The following is a 19,234-nucleotide window of genomic DNA, read 5'->3' as shown; positions in this document are numbered from 1 at the left end:
CTATCTTCCCAGAGATGTGGGGGGTAGGGTGGTTCATGAAAAACAAACCAAATAGTTGTAAGGGTGGTTAGAATGTCTCTGATTTTTTAAATCAGTCTTTATCATGATTACTTTTATGCTGAGGGGCTCGTGTTTTTAAAAACTCAGATGATTTATTCCGTTAGCTTTTAGACCATACAGGGGTGAGCAAAAGTAGGTTTACAGTTGTTTGTATGTGAAACACGGAATTAATTATTGTATTACTATTGATTTCAGAGAGAAAGGAGGAGGGAGAAAGAGAAATAAAAACATCAATGATGAGAGAGAATCACTGATTGGCTGCTTCCTGCACATCCCACACCAGGGATTGAGCCTGCAACCTGGACATGTGCCCTGCCTGGGAATCAAACTGTGACCTCCTGGTTCATAGGTCAATGCTCAACCACTGAAGCATGCTGGCAGGCTGTATTATTTCCTATACGAACAATTGTAAGCCTACTTTTGCCCACCCTTGTATAATTGGAATGTAAATCTGGGAGACTAAAGTGCTTCCTTTTTTTCCAAATAAATCTTTCTAACATAAAAGTGCTGTAGATAAATTATATAAATGTAAATGTTCCTCTCACTATCCTAGACTAGCCCACGTCCCTAGACTCCCTGAGTTCTGTTCCCATCCTCCTGCCTCAGGTTTTCATTTGCAAATATGAGTGCTCCTAATGGCACATTAATCACTATAGATCAACATAAAAGATTAGTTTCCCAATAGTTACTGAAGACCAGCTGAATACTAGCCTTTAAGGTATTATTTTAAGAGAGAAAAGAAAATAGAAAAAAAAAAAGTGCTTGAAACTCAAGATGCCCTGAAATTGCATTTCTCTTACCAGCAGATTCTCGGGCTTGATATCACGGTGGACGATGTTCAGGCTATGCAGGTATTTGATGGCACTGGCCAGGTTGTACAGCATCCCACTGGCGTCTCGCTCAGTGTATTTGTTTGTGGAAGTAATGGCATCAAAGAGGTCTCCTCCCTGAGAAGAGAGCAGCAGGCAGAGCAGCACATTAGCAGATGGTCCAATGGAGCTGCCCTGAAGAAGGACTGATACATTATAAAGAACATGGTGAACGCATGCAGGACCTTTGGGTTCCCAGGGCTTTCCCTGCCACTTTCCTTTCAAAGGCCCAGAGACTTTATGGTGATTTCTCTTTCCATTGCAAAAGCCATTTCCTCCAGAGCTCAGAGTAAGAAGCAGGGTGAGGACTCTTGCCCACCCCTGTGTAACTGCAACCTTTTCATGGGCCTCAGCCAGCATGGAGGGGCAATGCAGGGTCTCCAGGGCGGAGGCTTTGTGACATCTGGGTGTCCTTGTGGTGTGTGGTACTTGCCTTATACCAACTCCCAGCAGAAGTTCAAATTCATAATTTTACCACCCCAAATGAGAAACAGGTAATACTGCAAACCACACCCTCTACCCTGTGAAAATCACACACACACACACATACATAATTCCTTTCACTCTAGATTTAGCTCTCTTGGGGTGGTAGTAGTGTTTTCTTTTTTAATGGTGTCCTTTTTTGTAAGAAACAGAGAAAAGGACCAGAAACTGTCATCCCAAAAATGAGAAAGAAAGAGGGTGGAGAAATTTCAAAGAAAGTTTGCTAAGACCATTACTCACCTGAACTTTTGTTTCCCTTGTTCCCTGTTAATTTATTGTTATTTGGTAAAACAATGATTTTAGGCTCCAATTTTAGTTCCATTTATTTGAACCGGGTCAGAAAATGTGGAACTGATTTATTAGCAGTGTTTTCATTCTTCTTGCGTCATACAATGCACCAAACAGCTGAGCATAGTCTTCAACTGTGCTCATCTGTTACCTGGCATGGTTGGAACTTAATTTTTGTTTTTAAATAGCAAAAGCAGGATATAGCACTCATAACCTAACAGTTTTCAAATCTCTCTGTACGACCTGGCCTTATGTTGTTGCCCTGTACAATCTCTACTCAAGAGGCTCTCACTGTTCAGTCAGCCTCAAAAGTACCCAAAGTGTTGAAACACATGCATTTTTTTTTTCAAAATGAACACTTTCTTTCTGGACTTTCCGTTTCTCTCAAGGCAAGCCTGCTATGAATGGGTTTGCACGTTGTTTCCATGCCACTCCAGGAGGTGGAGTTTCCACTGCTGTCTATGTGTGAGGCTGTATATGGTGGCCCACAATCACTCTACTCTTTTCTTAATTATCCAGGCTCCAGGCATCCTATAATCTCATTTCCTCTTCATCCTCAACAAAGCAGTCAATAAAGCTAACCAACCCTTCCTTTAAGGCATGCCTGGTTCACATCCTTCTGAATGAATGTTTTTCATCCCTGGGTTGTTGTGATGTGGCCAGGTAACCTGCACTGCCTCCATGGGCTCTGTACCCAAAGAACCCTGTGCACTGACTGCCACCTTCACAGATGATTATTGATATGGATTTTCTTTTCTCTCTTCAAGGAATCAGCATTCCTTTCCCATAGCTCTCCATGTGCTGCCCTGACCTTCATTCTAACTTATCTAAACTCATCTCCTGTCACCTAGAGATATTCATGATCCCTGGTCACCAAAACAAGCCCAGATCACTCTGTACTCCAAAACTGTCCTCATTAGAACTTCCTTCCTGGAATGTCCCCTGTACTCCCTTTGTCCTTTTTTTTTCTTTTATAATTATATTTTTTATTGATTTCAGAGAGAGAAAGGGAGAGGGAGAAAGAGACAGAAACATCAATGATGAGAGAGAGTTATTGATTAGTGCTCTCCTGCATGGCCCCCACTGGGGATTGAGCCCACAACCCTGGTATGTGCCTCAATCAGGAATCCAACAATGACCTCCTGGTTCATACTTTGAAGCTCAACCACTGAGCCATGAGGCCGGCTTCCCTTTGTCTTTTTAACTCCTGTTGAATTCTTAGGGCCTGGCCACAGGGCCACCTTCCCCCACAAGGCTTGCCTTCCTCTGTGCACATAAGCAGTTTGCTCATGCACACTGCTACAGGAAATGGTGTAAAGTCCTGTTGTTAATAATTAGGGAATTTAATTTAATTTTTTTAATCCTCACCGAAGGATATGCTTTTTTATTGATTTTAGAGAAAGAGTTAAGGAGAGAGAGAGGGAGAGGGGGAATGAGGAGAGAGAGAGAGAGAGAGAGAGAGAGAGAGAGAGAGAGAGAGAGAGAAACATCATGTTTTGACTGGGAATTGAGCCTGTGACCTTTGATATATAGGACAATGCTCCAACCAACTGAGCCGTAGCCAGCAAGGGCTGAATTTAACTTTTAATAATAGTTATTTCACTGTATTCTGCAATTCAGACCTGGTTTTTCTTATATCTGCATCACTCTTTAGCACACCACTAGACTCTTAAAAGCATGGCCCCAGTGAAACTTCTCAGGGGTCAAGCCTGGGATTGGCCTTAACTTCCAGACCTGACCTCACAGAAGTTCTGGGTCAGGTCAAATGTAAGGGTCTTACCTAATGGTACTCTACAGACACTCTCTGGCTTTGTCAGGCTGTCTTGGACACCAAGGGAAAGTTCAGAAAGTCTGTTAAGGACACAAGGACCTCCTTAGTTATAGTCACCAGACTATTTAATTGACATAACAAGTTTCCCCATAAAATGTGTTCTAAGCTCTTAAGCCTTTGCCTCTTTTATGTCTCATCTTCAAATTTAACTTAGTTATAGTTGCCTAAAACTAGGTCAATGAGTTTTTGTGTATTTTTTTGCAAATAAAACTTTTTATTTCCACAACACAACACAACTTCCCTTTGCCCCAGGAATGTAAATTAACCTGGACCATCAAAGCACAGGACAAAGACTGATAAATGACAGAAGGCAAAGGATTACTAGAAAAATAAATGATACCCAAGGCTCTCCTCCTGGGGACCCAAATCCTGCTCCCATCAGGGTTCATCAAATAGAACCAAAGACATGAAGAGAGGATGGAAACTGACAAAAGGAACTCCACTGAACAAAGGGGAAAGGAGCTTGGCAGTTAAAAGGGTAGAGTGAAATTTGCTCCTAAATTAAGTGCTGGAAAAAAAGTGTGAGAAATAATTTATTGGGGGTTGAAATGGTATGTAGTTTCAATCATGTTGACCATTCCAGATCTCTCATTGACGCTAAATCCTGGCTAGTCTACGGAGATAGAAATTGGGGATAAAAGAAAGTTTAGAATCCCTCCTTCCCAGGAAATTGATGGTTTTTTATTATACTGCTATACTTTTCGCCAGCCTGCCTCTCATCAAGAAGCTTCTAAATCCCTTAGCTAAAACTTGCATCAGAAAATAGAATTGCAGTGGAGGTAGTCATGAGTCTTGCCCAAATCGTCCAGCCTGGGAACTGATATGAAGGTTGAAAAACAGGGATGAGGAAAGGGAAGTTAATAAAATTAAATATCCCCTCCTCTACTCAAGCTCAAGCCCTGGGTGGACAGGGAAAGAAGACCAGGAAGCTGTTATCAGGGACCCATGTGGACCTGATGGACAGATAGTAGCTGGAGGCCAGAAGGGTTCCTTAGACTCCTAGAGGGAGAAGCAAGGTCCTGGGGTCGAGGAAGAGCAGGAAGCAATGCAGTAACATTTTTTGGAGCTTTTGAGCCCCCAAACTTGGGCCACCCTCCACCACCACACGCTCCACCAGTGCTGATCACAGGGGCCCCTGAGAGTGTCAGGCTGATCAATTTTTAATAGCACACAGGGGGGCAACAGGAATTATCTGAAGTTTTTTTTTTTATCTCAGAAGTAACATCATTATAAAAATACTATCCCTGGTGCTCGAAAAAGTATAATTTCCAATGTTGGTAACCACCAAACTTTATTTGGCTATACAGTGCCAATACAAAAATCTTCTGGCTAAATGAAATCAACCTTTAGTTGTTGGAATAACCATTTAATATTTTTATCTCCCTCAGCCTCAAATGTGACAAAAATCTTGTGTTAATGCAAATAAGCCCTCTGTAAGAAACAAGTCCTAACCTGAAATAGAAAAAATAGGCTCCATCTATAAATATAAATAACTATTAAGTTGAAAAAATACCAATATATCTAAAGTAAAGCAACTCTGAACAATGAAAATTTAAAGGTTCTAGAATGAACATTTTCTTATATACTAACAGGTTAGTTTATTAAATGCTTTATTTGTCTTAAATCTTTACAAAAGAAAATCCCATATACCACAGTGCTGATCTCTGCTACCAGCTCAGTGTGTGATTCTAGGCTCTCTATGATGGTACACACATTTGATGCAGAAGGTGGTGCGACTAATTTACGACACTTCACAACTAAAGTAGAAATTACTTACACCACCAATTAGGTTAACACAATACAAAAGACTTGAGAAAAATACAACTTGAGAAAAAATATAACTACATGAAAACTAAACATTCAACATTTAGTCTAATTACTAAAAATTTCACATATGGAAGTAGAGGAAATAGGCAAGTCATCTTTCATTTACATGCAATCATTATCAACATTTAGCCATTTCTATATCCTATGATTTAATAGAATAAAAATATAGTTATGTGACAGGATGAGATGGTAACGTTCACTGAAAGGTGGTAGACTATTCACATTATTGTTAGGACTGTGCTATTTTTCCATTATGTTGGTGACTAAAGCTTAAAGCTTGTTTTTATAGAAACAGGTAACACATTTGGATGTAATTCATGAAAAGTGAACAATTTCTACTATAACAATAACAACAATGATCATATTGGTATCTAATACTTTCTGTGTCACACAAACTTGTGGGAGCCATTCCTCTTATCCCCACAATATCACTCCTAGGTAAGTACTACTATTTTCCATATACGGGAACTGAAACACAGAGAGGTATCCCAAGGTCAGGGAACTATTTAGGTAAAGGCTGGGATTTGAACTTTTCTGGTATAATTCTAATTAATAATCTTAACCATGATGCTAATGTATTGAAATGAGAGGCTGAATATTGATGAGAGGAAATAAAGAACTGTATGATAGAGAAAAGTGTGATTGCTTGAACAGGTTTATTTCTTTTCCCAAAATACACACCTTTACCAATTCCATAACAAGATACAGTTCAGTTGGCACATCCATCTCTTCAATCAGAAGAACAATATTGGGATGCTTCACTCTTCTTAAGATAGACACCTCGCTCTGGATCATGTGCTCCTGTCCAAAGGAGAAGTGATCTTAATACTCACATCCAAACATGGGAGAAGCTAACTCCCCATGAGAAAAACTCTACTATGTGAAGTTCAAGGGACATGTATTTTGGTCAAATATAGTGAGTATATCTTAGATTCTGATACTCAGATAGCCTAGAATTGTCAAAAGATATTGAAGGTTTTTAGATGATGCTTGTAATTTCAGAACCCATCACGATAACTATAAGTTCATGTAGAAGGAAAGAAAGAAAATTAAGATCACAAAAGTAATGGGGAAAAGTAAACAAATAAGCAAATAAAGATAAGAAACAAAAATAACATCAAACCATTTTAGCTAACTTTTATTCCAGGACTAGTTATAAAATAAAGTTATAATCTAATTAGTATATAACTTTCTATTCCACCAAAATGCAACAAATGGGGGTGAATTTATGTTTATTTAGGAGCTGAGCTTTGTTCCTTTCTATCCCCTGAATACCTGTATTTTCATAAGAATAAACTTTATACATACTTTGCCTCGACATTTGCTTTTCTTGATAATTTTCAGAGCATACTCCCTAGCAGTTGACCTGCAAAGAGAGAGATTTTAAAAAAAAAAAACAACTTAATTTCAGATATATTAAATCATCTTGTTAAGGATTTATATCTTATCCCATCCACCTTGAATCATGGTATAAATATTTTGTGAATGAATCTTTTCCTTTTTTATTTTACTTTTTAAAATTTTATCTTTATTGTTGAAAGTATTACAAATTACCACCCCCCCACATATTGTCTGTGACTATGGGTTAAGCATATATGCATATAAGTTCTTTGGTTCTTTTCCCACCCACCCACCTATCCTTACCTTCCCTCTGAGATTTAAAAGAAATATTTAAACTTTCAGGGATTGAGCATAAAGACAACAAATATGCTAGCATAGAAACACTGTGAGCTGTTCATGTGGCCATACCTGTAATGAAACCACTACTATCACTACTGGCTTGCATAACTCCTGCTCCTGCCCAGCCCTCTGAAGTGATGTGATTAGAATGTAAAACAGATGTGAGTTTCTGCCTTTCTCTTTTCAGTTTCCCTTGAGATTATCTTTCTATGAAGTATGGCTCATATGATCACACTGAAAACTCTATAAAGAAGCAGTTCACACTCTTTAGACTTTGGTTCAAGGTACAAGCCTATAAGGTTTGCTAGAGAATTCATGGATAACATGTTCAAAGTGTAGAAAGGGATACAACTGTTATCTGAGCTTTCTGTAACCTTCTGGGCCTTTTACAGCTGTCTCATTTCCCAGAAATAAAATGGAGTCAAGTTCAACTCACTTTCCCAAAGCTACACTGCAGTGTTAAAAGCAGGACTCTGAGCTTTTGGGGTCTCTGCTTCACATATATCCCAACCAATACTGCCCCGGTTCCATGATGGGATTGGGAGGGAGGGTTTAGCCATACCTTTAAATAGCTTCCTAACTTGTATTAACATTTCTAAGATACTGTAGTGCAAAACAACACATATTTATTGTCAAAGGACACAATGCATACTTAATAATCCATAATAAACCACTACTTCACAAGCAATGCCATTTCATTTCTGGTGGGAAACCAAGACAGCCTAGCCTTTCCTATTCAGATAAAAGCCAATTTTAGGAACCCAAATGAATACAGTGAGTGAGATTGATAAAGAAAAAACTTTTAAAATAGGGTTTTAAAATCTCCATTACAAAAAATGAAAGATGGCGGGGGGAAGGAGAGGAGGGTTCCCAGTTATACGGTTAGAGCAAGAGAGTGTTTTTCTATAACCAGATTAAGAGGCCAGACATTAAAAATGTGTTTCAAGGGCATTTTAGAAACCAATCTCGTCATTTGCTTCTAAAAATGCTACTTCCACTCCACTTCCAGTCCCCTGCATAATGCTGACTTACAGAAAACAATAAATATTGACCAAATTGTTGTAATTATATCTGGTGAATAAAACCAGAATAAAATAATCACTCTGAAGCCCATTTTCTCCACTAGAGGGCTTTTCACTAGAGAAGCCCATTTTTTCCACTAGAGAAGCTAAACCCCTCTTCCTCAGGGAGACTTTTCTGCAGAGATGCGGGTGTCCAGAGGAAATCAAATTGCTCCAGCCTCATGAGTAAAAGGATTAAGAGGCCCAAAGTCGATGTTGAGTCAATCTTTGTTGATTCTTCAGGCCCACAGCTGGACAGAAGGGCCACATGGAGAAAGCATGAGCTGGCCTTGGCTAAATGCTGGACTTAGGTGTTCAATGTCCCCAAACAAACACCAGAACATCAGCAAGGTTATGGTGTAGGGGTGGAGAAAAAGCACCTCAGTTGGTAAGAGGGAAAATGAAAGATTTATTGTTAGAAATTTCAAATGTGTGGTCAAACAATAAATGAGAAAGAGAAATGATTCACATACAAAGAGATTCCTCACATCGTAGGAGAATCAGGGGCCCTTTAGGTAGCCTCCTCTTACAATGCTTCTGGAGACTTTGCTTGCAAATTTAAGAAAACTGAATCAAGAGGAAAACTAAAAGCTGAAGTACTGCTGGATTCTGCTTTTCATGAGTCACTAAAAAAATATGATAACACAAATCTGAGATTAGAATCCATGAGCAATTTCTTATCTGGTTTAAAAGGTTCCATTTGGTGGAAGGCAAGTCTGGACTCTTGGAAATGACTGCTTTAATAAAAGCCAGCAGTCCAAGAGAGGGAGGCTGGAACTGACACTTCCATTCCCATTCAATGCCTCTACAAAGTGGATGGATGGACAGAACAGTGCGGGTGAGGAGGGGGGATTTCACTATTTTTGCCATTTCATCCTCTATTTTCCTGGAATGAGGAACATTAAAGTTCTCAAAGCAAAGGGCTGGTATGGGATCCAGGAAGACTGAATCTCTTCTATCGCCAGAAATGCAAAGAGCAGGATCCCCCAGGGAGGAAGCTGGTGCATTCTCTCCCAGGACTCCAAGCACTCCAGTTATGTCTGAGCCTATAGCTGTGTGGGAAATGCGTACAAGCCTAGGATATAGTGGTCCCAGAGTTTAATAGGAAAAAGGACCTTATGGGTTCACTACACAGAATCTCACACAATAGGATTAAACATTCAATTAGATTTACCCATCCTATATAATAAAAGTCTAATATGCAAATCAACTGAACAGCAGAACGACCGGTTGCTATGGTGCCCACTGACCACCAGGGGGCAGATGCTCAATACAGGAGCTGCCGCCTAGTGGTTAGTGTGCTCCCACAGGGGGAGCGCTGCTCAGCCAGAAGCCAGGCTCATGGCTGGCAAGCGCAGCGGCAGTAGCAGGAGCCCCTCCCACCTCCTCGGTGGCAGCACTAAGGATGTCCAACTGCCAACTTCAGTTGGACATCCCTCGAGGACTCCTGGACTCCGAGAGGCCGCAGGCGGTGCTGAGGGACCCTGCGAGTGCACGAATCTCATGCACTGGGCTTCTAGTATTTTATATCAGACAATGAGCTTCAAATTTTTCTCTTGATTCCTTGAGGGAAGAACTATAAAGTCATAGTAAAATCCTTCTTACTGAAAGTACATGTTTAGAGGAGAGTACCTGAGACTGGAAAATGAGTCTAAAAACGGTGTTAGGACTAAATGTATACCATAAAAATTTAACTGCTTGCTTTAAGTTGGTAAGTGAAAACACTTGTAAAGACATAAAACTTTAAATAAAGTATCTGCCTTCCCACATATACTAAACCAGGGGTCCTCAAACTATGGCCTGTGGGCCACATGCAAATACAAATATTGTATTTGTTACCGTTTTGTTTTTTTACTTCAAAATAAGATATGTGCAGTGTGCATAGGAATTTGTTCATAGTTGTTGTTTTTTTAAAACTATAGTCCGGCTCTCCAATGGTCTGAGGGACAATGAACTGGCCCCCTGTTTAAAAAGTTTGAGGACCCCTGTACTAAACTCTGAGGATGTCCCTATGTAATTATTCAGCAAGCAATTATAAGCATGATGCTTTGGTGGCTACAGAGATGAGTGAGACCTGGTGCTTGTCCCCATGGAGTCTATAGTTTGGTATATTGAAAATACTAAATACCCGCATTTCTGATGAAAATGCAGGCCATTTTCTTGCTTGTTCCTGAAATTATGTGCTTGACCTTTTCTGGAATTATAGAACCCTTGAATGCCACAGCAAAAGCAGCACCTGCCTCAGCACAGACTTTGTTTTCCTCCGGGTCTGTGGAAACTCAATTTAAAGGTCCCCTTCCTATTTAGTTTGACCCAAGGTTAGAGCCTGAACTACTGGAATGAAATTTCCAAATTTTGCCAACTTGAACTAAATCTAACTTTTCATGTTTGTGCTAAAAAATGGCTTGGAGAAAGCTGTCTTGTGTAACTTAGTGATTCTCAACTCCAGCCAGTCTACTCCCATCCCCCTTCCTCACCCAGAGGGCAGAAGAATGCTTAAGAAAGGAGAATGGGCTGACAAGGATGGGCCTGCCCTATTCTAATGTGTTTTTTGTTGTTGTTTGCTGTGTTTTGAAAGTTTTTAAAAATATGTGGAAAACTAATAATAGCTTCTTAATCATTTTTCTACCCCAGCATTTATTGAATTGCATAGCAAGTTTTTGTTTTTTAGGCAGGTTCTCCTGGAGAGGGGCTGTCTTGTCTCTCTTTGGAGCCTAGAATTGCCCAGCACAGGCCTGAATTAATAGCTCCAGATATGTTAATCAAGTTGTGGAAACTCCAGAGGATGGTGGCAGTGAGGACAATGACAGGAAGACCCATTAGCAAAGAGGGTTAGTAAACATCACACTTTGTTTATCAGGTAAACATAATAAAGCTACATCTCAGTCTCCTTAATAAGTGTGTGTGTGGGGGTAGGGGTTGGGGGGTTGCTGTCAAGATCAGAGAGCTGAGGCATCCCGGATCTAAAATCTCCAGAGTGGAGTTTTATTTTGAATGTGAACATGGGTGCCAGAGCATCCTCAGGAAAGAAAGAACACTATAAGCTTCTTCACCCTGACTCATTTTCCCAATCCATCCCACTTCATCAGGAAATGCCTTCAAATTATAGGTATATAGTTCTTGAGTTCTTGAGCATTCTGAAGATTTTTGAGGTGGATGCAACCCATTTTGGTGAAACTCCCGTCTCAGTTCTTTTGGGTGGGTTTGAGCCTGCCACATTCATTCTAAAGCCAATAGTTTTGTTGTACAGTTCTTCAGGCTTATAGGTGAAGAGGAAAGAGAAGGAATCATGAGCAGCTAGAATTTTAATAGAGTTCTGAGACCTACATTACTAAAATCCATGCAGTGCAGGTGAAGAAGAGGCCCAAGAACCACCTGAGACACCATCACTGCTCATGACTGCATCACTTGTGTGGTAATTAGTCCACACAGGGCCAGGAAAGCCAGAGGTGAGGACACCTCATTGTGAGCCCTCTACCTATGCTCTGACCTCTTGTAGTGCTTTTTAGCTCTTTGACTTTTCTCTGGGGCTTCAAAATGTTTCAGAAAACAGCTTCAGAATAAAGCACCTCTCAGTCTACCAACTCTTTTAGCATGTCCTGAGGCCACTTGGAGAAACTGCTACTGGAGAATAGGCAGAAACCTAGGTGGACCTGGCAGGCACTATCAAAAGACATGCTGGCATGGGATTGTGGAAATAAAGGACAGTGTGGCACTGTTATTGCATCCATTGTTGTAGGAAAATCTTCCCTGTGACCACATATTATTAACAGAAGAGAGACATACTGGTTCTTGTTAATACAATATGGCAGAATGTACCCGCAAGCAATCTGTGCCTTAGCTTGCTTTTATTTTCTTAGACCTCTGGGAAGTATTTTTTAAAATGTTTCATGATACATCTGGGGAGAGAGGGCACATGCTACATGTCCTCATTCACTGGAGAGGAATACTAACACTTTTTTGGGTAATCTGGTGTTTAGACTTTGAAGGTTCACACAATGAGACCCAAGATGTGAACTTATGCAAAATAAACAATTCAAACTAAAAAGAAATAAATGAATTCTAGATGGAAAAATGAAAAAATTCTACTGTGGGAAGACCAGTACTGTTAAACTAAGATGCCATCCTGATCCATGTACCAGCTAGGACAAAAAACACATGGCCACAACAAATGATGAACCCTGGCAAATAGCCAGACACTCCATAGTTGAAGGGTATGGCAATCTGCTAACAATGGGATTTTCTGCTACAGTGGAAATAAGAATTTTATAATTAGTAAAAGTATACATGAAATTATTAAGCACACGCACATCCATCCATTACCTTACGAATGGCTCACCAGATTTGATTTCTGTCCTTTTTGCATAGGACAAATGTAGTATGTATGACTTTGGCTCAGCTAAACCATATTCTTGTGGGAGCCCCCTGGATGGAAGCAGTGGAGTAGAGTGGTCAAAAGTAGGGGTTTCAGAGCTGGGTTCAGATTTATGCCTTGCTAAGTACTTACTAGATAAGTGATCTTGGGCATATAACTTCTCCAGGCTTTCTTTGTATAAAATAGAAACAATACTGATACTGTGAAATTATGATAATTAAATGAAATATCATAAGTTAAGGGCCTTGTACATGATTTTTGTTCAATAAACAGTGGTTACTCCTGTTGTGTTTTTTTTTAATGTGTGGGGCCCAGGAAAGTAATGGGACATTTTCTATATTTGGCAGAAACCCAACAATGGCTTTATGTTGAGGATGGGGGAATGAGAGAAAAAAAAGGAGAAAAAGTGACCTTGCAGTAGCAACTCAGGGATTTTTTTAAGCTACTAATTATTATTCATGTCCTCCCTCGCAAAGAGTGGCTGCTCTAGTGTGTGCGGTAACTTGGAAAAATCTTGGCCCAGTTGGTGTGTAGAGTGGAGCAAAGTTTAAGATCCACTGTTGGAGGGTAGCTGCATGAAGGCACCACTGCCTTAGTCAAAGAAGCATTTTCCAAAGAATAGCAAAGGTTTCACAGATAAAATCAGTGGCTATTACTCAAATTAAGGATGCTCCTGGTGTATGAGGCCCTGCGTAGACTTTCAGCTTTAATGAGCTTCTAAGTCAGAGCCCTTGGAAGAAGACCAAGTTCTGGCTCTTATAGGCTAAAGCTTCTAGTCCAAGGCCTTCTCTCTGAAAGGGAGTGTAGCATGAACGAGCATTGTTCTCACACAGTGCTGAAGAACTAGTTGGGTGTCCAGCCCCAAGGGGCGGGGGAGGGGGGAGGGAGAGATGAATAACAGGGGAAGCCTGCACACCCAGGTGAGCCCCAAGGAAGCCAGCAGATTTGCTGTCTCTAAGAATAAGGCAATTCCCCCTGACATTTCAACACTCAACTCACCCAGCTCTGAAAAGAAGCTGCTGGCTTCAAGTAAGCAACAAATTCCAATCTCATGCTGAGCTTAGAGTTTGAGGCCACCTTGATTGGGCTATAGCTTTATTAGTTGTCACTTCCCCATCTAGTAGCCACCAACTACTGTCCTTGATTAGGTATTGAGATCCCATAGATAAATCTTTCACCCTAAACTTTTCCCTTTGCTCACAAGAGTACCTGGCTCATTTGCTATAAAACATTTTAATTCACTAAATACCATTTTTCTGGGATCAGTACATATACATTTTAAAGCTTTACAAGGTTATTATATTTAATTTTATGATTGTACAATATACTTAGAAGAACAACTGACCTCTATAAAATGTCTCAAAAAAAAGTGTAACCCTGGCCAGGTGGCTCAGTTGGTTGGAGTGTCATCCCATATACCAAAAGGTTGTGGGTTCGATTTCCTTTAGGGGTATGTACAGGAGGCAACTGATGGATATTTCTCTCTCACGTTGATGTTTCTTTCTCTCTCTTGAATTTTCTCCCTTCCTATCTCTCTAAAAAGTTAATAAGGCATATCCTCAGGTGAGGATTTAAAAAAGTGTAGAAAAACTATTCAATATTTATATATATTTAATATATTTTTGGGACTTACCTGAAAAACCTGGCAAAGTTTTGCTGAGTATATTAAAAAGAAAAATAAAAGTCCTTAATTTATAGATTATCTCCAGGAGTCACTACACTTCTCAAATCTGTTGTTAGATGGGCTTTCTTTCTTTAATTGTTTTTTTTTATATCTGAAGTTGAAGCATTAACCAAGTCCATATGTGCTACAGACTGCAAATAAAGGCACAATTTTGGAAAATACAATGCCAAATGTTTCCTTTAAAGTTGGATGCAAATGATCTCTTCCTCACCTTTCTACACATTCCTTGACAACAGCAAAGTTTCCATCTCCTATTGTCCTTCCAACTTTATATCGTTCCGTTATTGTGGCTGGAATCTGGAAGCCTTCCTCCGACACTTCTGAAAGAATCATTAGTATGTTTTTATTGGTAGAAAAGAGAACACAGATGTTGCACAAAGGAGACATTTAGAAGTATCATCTAATAGACTGAAACTGATTCAGAATCAATAGGTCATTTTTTGGACTGTGAGGGCAGCCCCCTCTGCTGACATTGTATAGTCAACAGCTTTACTAAGTTTACAAATGGTAAACAAAAAGGAAACATAAATGTATGAGGTCCACTCTCACATATGTAAGAGCAACTTATGCTTTCTGCTGCAGTTGGGCTCCTGAAGAGGAAATTTTACTCTTTTTATTTTATGTCAATTTGATCAATAGCATTGACTACATACCCACTGTGTGCAGAGAAATTACCTTTCTAAGTATGGCTGAAGAGGAAAATGCAGTTAGTTCATAAGGGCCTCTGGGCTGCCTGACATTGTACATGAAAATGCCTTCTATGTGCACACTTATCATTACTACATCCTGAAGTGGAGATCTCCGTAAAATTCCATATGAACTCAGCCCTGATTGCCACCCCTCTACCATATCAGTGAGCAGATTTTAGACATAGTTCTCACCAGCAACCTGCATAGCAGATGTTGAATTACGTCTGTGAACAGAAAAGTTTTGTAGTTTCAATTATGTTAGTGCCACTAACACAACACATTTTCCCTCTTAAAATGTATTTTGAAATATTTTACAAATGCCTAATAATGCTTTAAATATCTAAGGCCATAAAACTAAATAAGCCACACTTAGGTCACATAAATATGCTGGATAACCTTTAACATCTTAGGGGTGTAAAAAGTCTTTTATAATTGGGCTTTAAAATTTACATGCTTTAAAGTTATAAATCCAAGCTCCCCTCAGGCAACCTGAATACAAAATGTGATGGAAGCCTAGTGTGCTTTCTAAATGTGCTCCTATTTAAACTGAGGCTAAACATTTCTTCTTAAAATAAAATTAAAACATTAGGTGGTAAATGGGCTTTCTTGAGTTTTATGTTCTCACTTAATCTGTAATGTTAGGGAACAACAAATGGAAACTCAAAATTATTATACCTTGATTCTGGTTTTGTGGTAAACTCAATCTGCACTACCCTGGATTCTAGGGTGGATGGAATTTCTGGAGAATGTTGTACAAATAGAGGACATGTGCTTCTACTACTTCTATCCTACACATTTATTTCTGCAGTCTCTTCACCTCTTTATAAGTGACATTTTACTCAATCCACTAGAAGCTATCACAGTGGCTTCTAGAATAAAGTGAAAGCCAGAGCCAGTTAAACCCCTCACACCTATCATATCACCCACAAAGAAGTCAACAATTTTGTCTTTGTTTAAAAGATTCAGCCTGGGTGTTGGTGTTTGTTTGTTTGTTTTTGTTTTGCTTTGCTTTGTTTTGTTTTTAATCTACTCCATAGGAATTAGAGGAGATGGTTGGAGAAGTTTCAAATCCACTACAAAGTATCTTAATTTACAAAACATCCCTCAGATGACATGGTTTTAAGGCTCTTTACTACACAAGTAATAAAAGTAAATATCCTTGGCTGTTGGATGGGGAATCCAAGGTACTTCTGTCCTTCCCTTAGTGGGAGCATCACTTAGGCACCCATCTGGAGCACAAAGTTTGGAATATTTTCCCCCTGACTATTGGTAAAATGTATCTGTTAGTCTTTTGGCTAAGAAGACTTCGCCAAAGGCTTAGTCAAGGACCTTTAAGTAAATATAACACATTGGAACAAAAGAGACTTCTGAATGGCTAAATTTCATACTTCTGGGGGGAAAAGTCTGATATTCATGGTAGTTGAGAAATAATTCTTGTGTAAACCTGCTATCTCACTTAATATAATTAAAGTGCCCCCACCCGCTACTGCCCAAAGGTACTCTTTTGGGAAAATTAAGTAATATAATTTAAAACAAATAAGAGTTCATGAATTTTATTTTATTTTTAAGTTTATTTTTATTGTTTATAATATTAGAGATATCCCTTATTTTCCTCCTTTAGCCTCCCTCCACCTGGCTCCTGTCCCACCCCAGACCTTCACTACCCTATTATCTTGGTCCATGGACAATGCTTATATGTATATAAGTTCTTTGGTTAATTTCTTCCTGCTCTCCCTCCCCCTAATTTCCTTCCCCCTGAGATTTGTCAGTCTGTTCCATGTTTCAATGCCTCTGGTTCTATTTTATTCATCAGTTTATTTTGTTCATTAGATTTCACATATAAGTGAGATTATGTGATACTTGTCTTTCTCTTACCAGGTTATTTCACTTAGCATAATACTCTCCAGGTCCCTCCATGCTGTCTCAAAGAGTAATAGATCCTTCTCTTTTATAGTTGCATAGTATTCCATTGTGTAAATGTACAACAGCTTTTTTAATCCACTCATGATGGGCACTTGGGCTGTTTCCAGATCTTAGATATTGTAAACACTGTTGTTATGAACATAAGAGTGCATATATTCTTACTGCTGAAACAGGTTTGGCTCAGTGGATGGAGCATCAGCCTGCGGACTGAAGGATCCCAGGTTTGATTCCAGTCAAGGGCATGTACTTTGGTTGCGGACACATCCCCAGTAGGAGATGTGCAGGAGGCAGCTGATCGATCTTTCTCTCTCATCGATGTTTCTAACTCTCTATCTCTCTCCCTTCCTCTCTGTAAAAAATCAATAAAATACATTTTAAAAAAAAGAGTGCATATATTCTTTCTGATTGGCATTTCAGGATTCTTAGAATATATTCCCAGTAAAAATATATACATGTAACAAATAAATAAAAATACAAATAAACAAATAAAGGGGGTTTATTCTTTAACAGTAATTTGATCATATCAGTTTCATACTTTTCTGAATACCTTCCCATAATTGATTTGAGCCTGTTAACCCAAGGTAGGAGTGTATTATAATCTTTATTTTACAGAGGAGGAACTAAGATATGGAGAGTTAAAAAAGCTTACCTAAAACAATCCAGTGAATTAGTGAAAAGGTCAGTTCTGGATCCAGGTCACTTGACCACATCACAGAAAAATTCTAAAGTGAATTAGGTCATGGCACAAAGAGTATTTTTGCAATTATCGTCAATTAATTCTTTTTGTAAGCAGGGCTATAACAGTCAATCAAGAGAGTATACTGTAAAAAAAGAAGGATCTCTTACCCTTTGAGACAAAATGGAGGGACCTGAAGAATATTATGTTAAGTGAAATAAGCCAGTCAAAGGAAGGCAAGTATCATCCAATCTCACTTATATGATAAGTGAGTGAAGAGTGCCTAGTCCCCAGGGGCTGTGGAATCTAATGAACACCATGACCTGACAAACAAAATAGATCCAGAGGCATGGAAACATGGAACAGACTGATGAATCTCAAAGAGAAGAGGGGCCGGGGTTAGGGGTGGAAAGAGGTTAACCAAATAATTTATTATGCATATATGCATAGCTCATGGACATAGACAATAGTATAGTAGACCTGGTTGGGGGGAGAGTGGTGGGTTGAGGGGGTCAATGGGATCTAAAAAGGGATATCTGTAATACTTTCAACAATAAATATTAATTTTTAACAAAGAGAGAGTATACTAAAATTGAAAAGAATTCAGAAAAACAAAAGCAGAAATTACCCCCATTTATTTCCAAAGCTGGCCTTCTTAGGATACTTACAGACTCAGAGGACATGAAACATTCCAAATTAGGTTGATTTCCTCTTCCTGTTCCCACAGAGTAGATATGATCCCAAGTGGGAGTCATACTCAATTCTATCCCCTTGCTATTGACCCTGAGGAGCTGCTTCAGGCTTGCCCATTTTATTCTGCTTGAGAAGTTACAGTTTCTGGAGTAAATTTAGCCAACCTATCCTCTGCCCCCTGTCCAAGCTGAGCCTTTTCCTCAGACACCAAGTCCCAAGCTCACCACCTTCTCCGGATCCATCATTCTCATCCATCGAGCTGCATACTTTGGTCGACGCAAGTGAAGTAGAGGAACCGCCATGCTGAGAGCTCTGCCAGGGAACAGACACAGAAGGAAAGCTGCAGTCAGAGTGCAGAGTGCCCAAGGGCTGTGCCCGGTCCCCAGGGGCTGCACCCAGCCCAGAGTCCCTGGAAGTAGCTGCACTCACTCCTACGGAGGACTCAGTCTGAACATTCAGAAAGGGAGGACTTCAGACTATTCAACTAGGACTACATCTCCTCCCTTCCCTGTTAACCAATAATAGACTCTGTTAGGCTAATCATCATCAAATTGGATGTTTCATGGCTTTTTATTCCTTTTATTAAGAATTAACATTCTTTAACTTACTGTTTCAATTTGGCAAATTTGAGGCATCTCACCTTACTTTTCCACAGTCTATCTGCATACAAGCCTCAAATACATCACCATTCTGATTTCATTGAGCATTTTCTTACTCTTATCTCAGAAATTTTTTCTCTTCAATTTGTTTTATGAAATAGCTTAGAAAAAGTATTCAGCCTTACCACATCCTTGGAGAAAGGTAAAAGGGTGGACTTGTTAATTGCACTTTGAGACGAAGACACAAGCACTTAGGAGGTTATCAATATGTTAAATGTTACACAATAAGTATGAGGCATAGACAGGAATAAAGAGCTATGCCTGGTGATTTATTGTATTTTTGGTGTATTTTGACCCAAGACCCATGAGAGCAGACAGGGTAACAACTATAGTAGAAAGCTTAAAGGATGCAACAATACCATATTTAATACTATGATCAGCAATGGGGCAGAATTTTAACAATGAAGGTTTCCTCTCTGGATCTATTCCTTGAGAA

At 39.5% G+C, this 19,234-nt stretch overlaps 1 protein-coding gene across 5 annotated transcripts in view; it reads right to left on the bottom strand.

Annotated features, from left to right (window-relative positions):
* The window catches only part of DCLK1 (doublecortin like kinase 1), a 574,006-nt gene that overhangs the window by 71,629 nt on the left and 483,143 nt on the right, over nucleotides 1–19,234 (bottom strand). For 2 of the 5 annotated variants that reach the window (XM_059684420.1, XM_059684417.1), the window contains exons 7-11: nucleotides 18,364–18,451; nucleotides 14,370–14,478; nucleotides 6,667–6,724; nucleotides 6,040–6,159; nucleotides 861–1,007 (exon numbers count right to left, since the gene is read on the bottom strand). In XM_059684420.1, the coding sequence (XP_059540403.1) occupies nucleotides 861–1,007; nucleotides 6,040–6,159; nucleotides 6,667–6,724; nucleotides 14,370–14,478; nucleotides 18,364–18,451 (522 nt within the window). The remainder of the gene's footprint in view (nucleotides 1–860; nucleotides 1,008–6,039; nucleotides 6,160–6,666; nucleotides 6,725–14,369; nucleotides 14,479–18,363; nucleotides 18,452–19,234) is intronic. The other 3 variants (XM_059684421.1, XM_059684418.1, XM_059684419.1) reach the window with 2 other exon arrangements.

The sequence above is a fragment of the Myotis daubentonii genome, chromosome 2, assembly GCF_963259705.1.
Source record: "Myotis daubentonii chromosome 2, mMyoDau2.1, whole genome shotgun sequence".
Classification (NCBI taxonomy): Eukaryota; Metazoa; Chordata; class Mammalia; order Chiroptera; family Vespertilionidae; genus Myotis; species Myotis daubentonii.
Note: the sequence above shows the minus strand (reverse complement) of the source record. Positions and strands in the feature narration are given on the sequence as shown.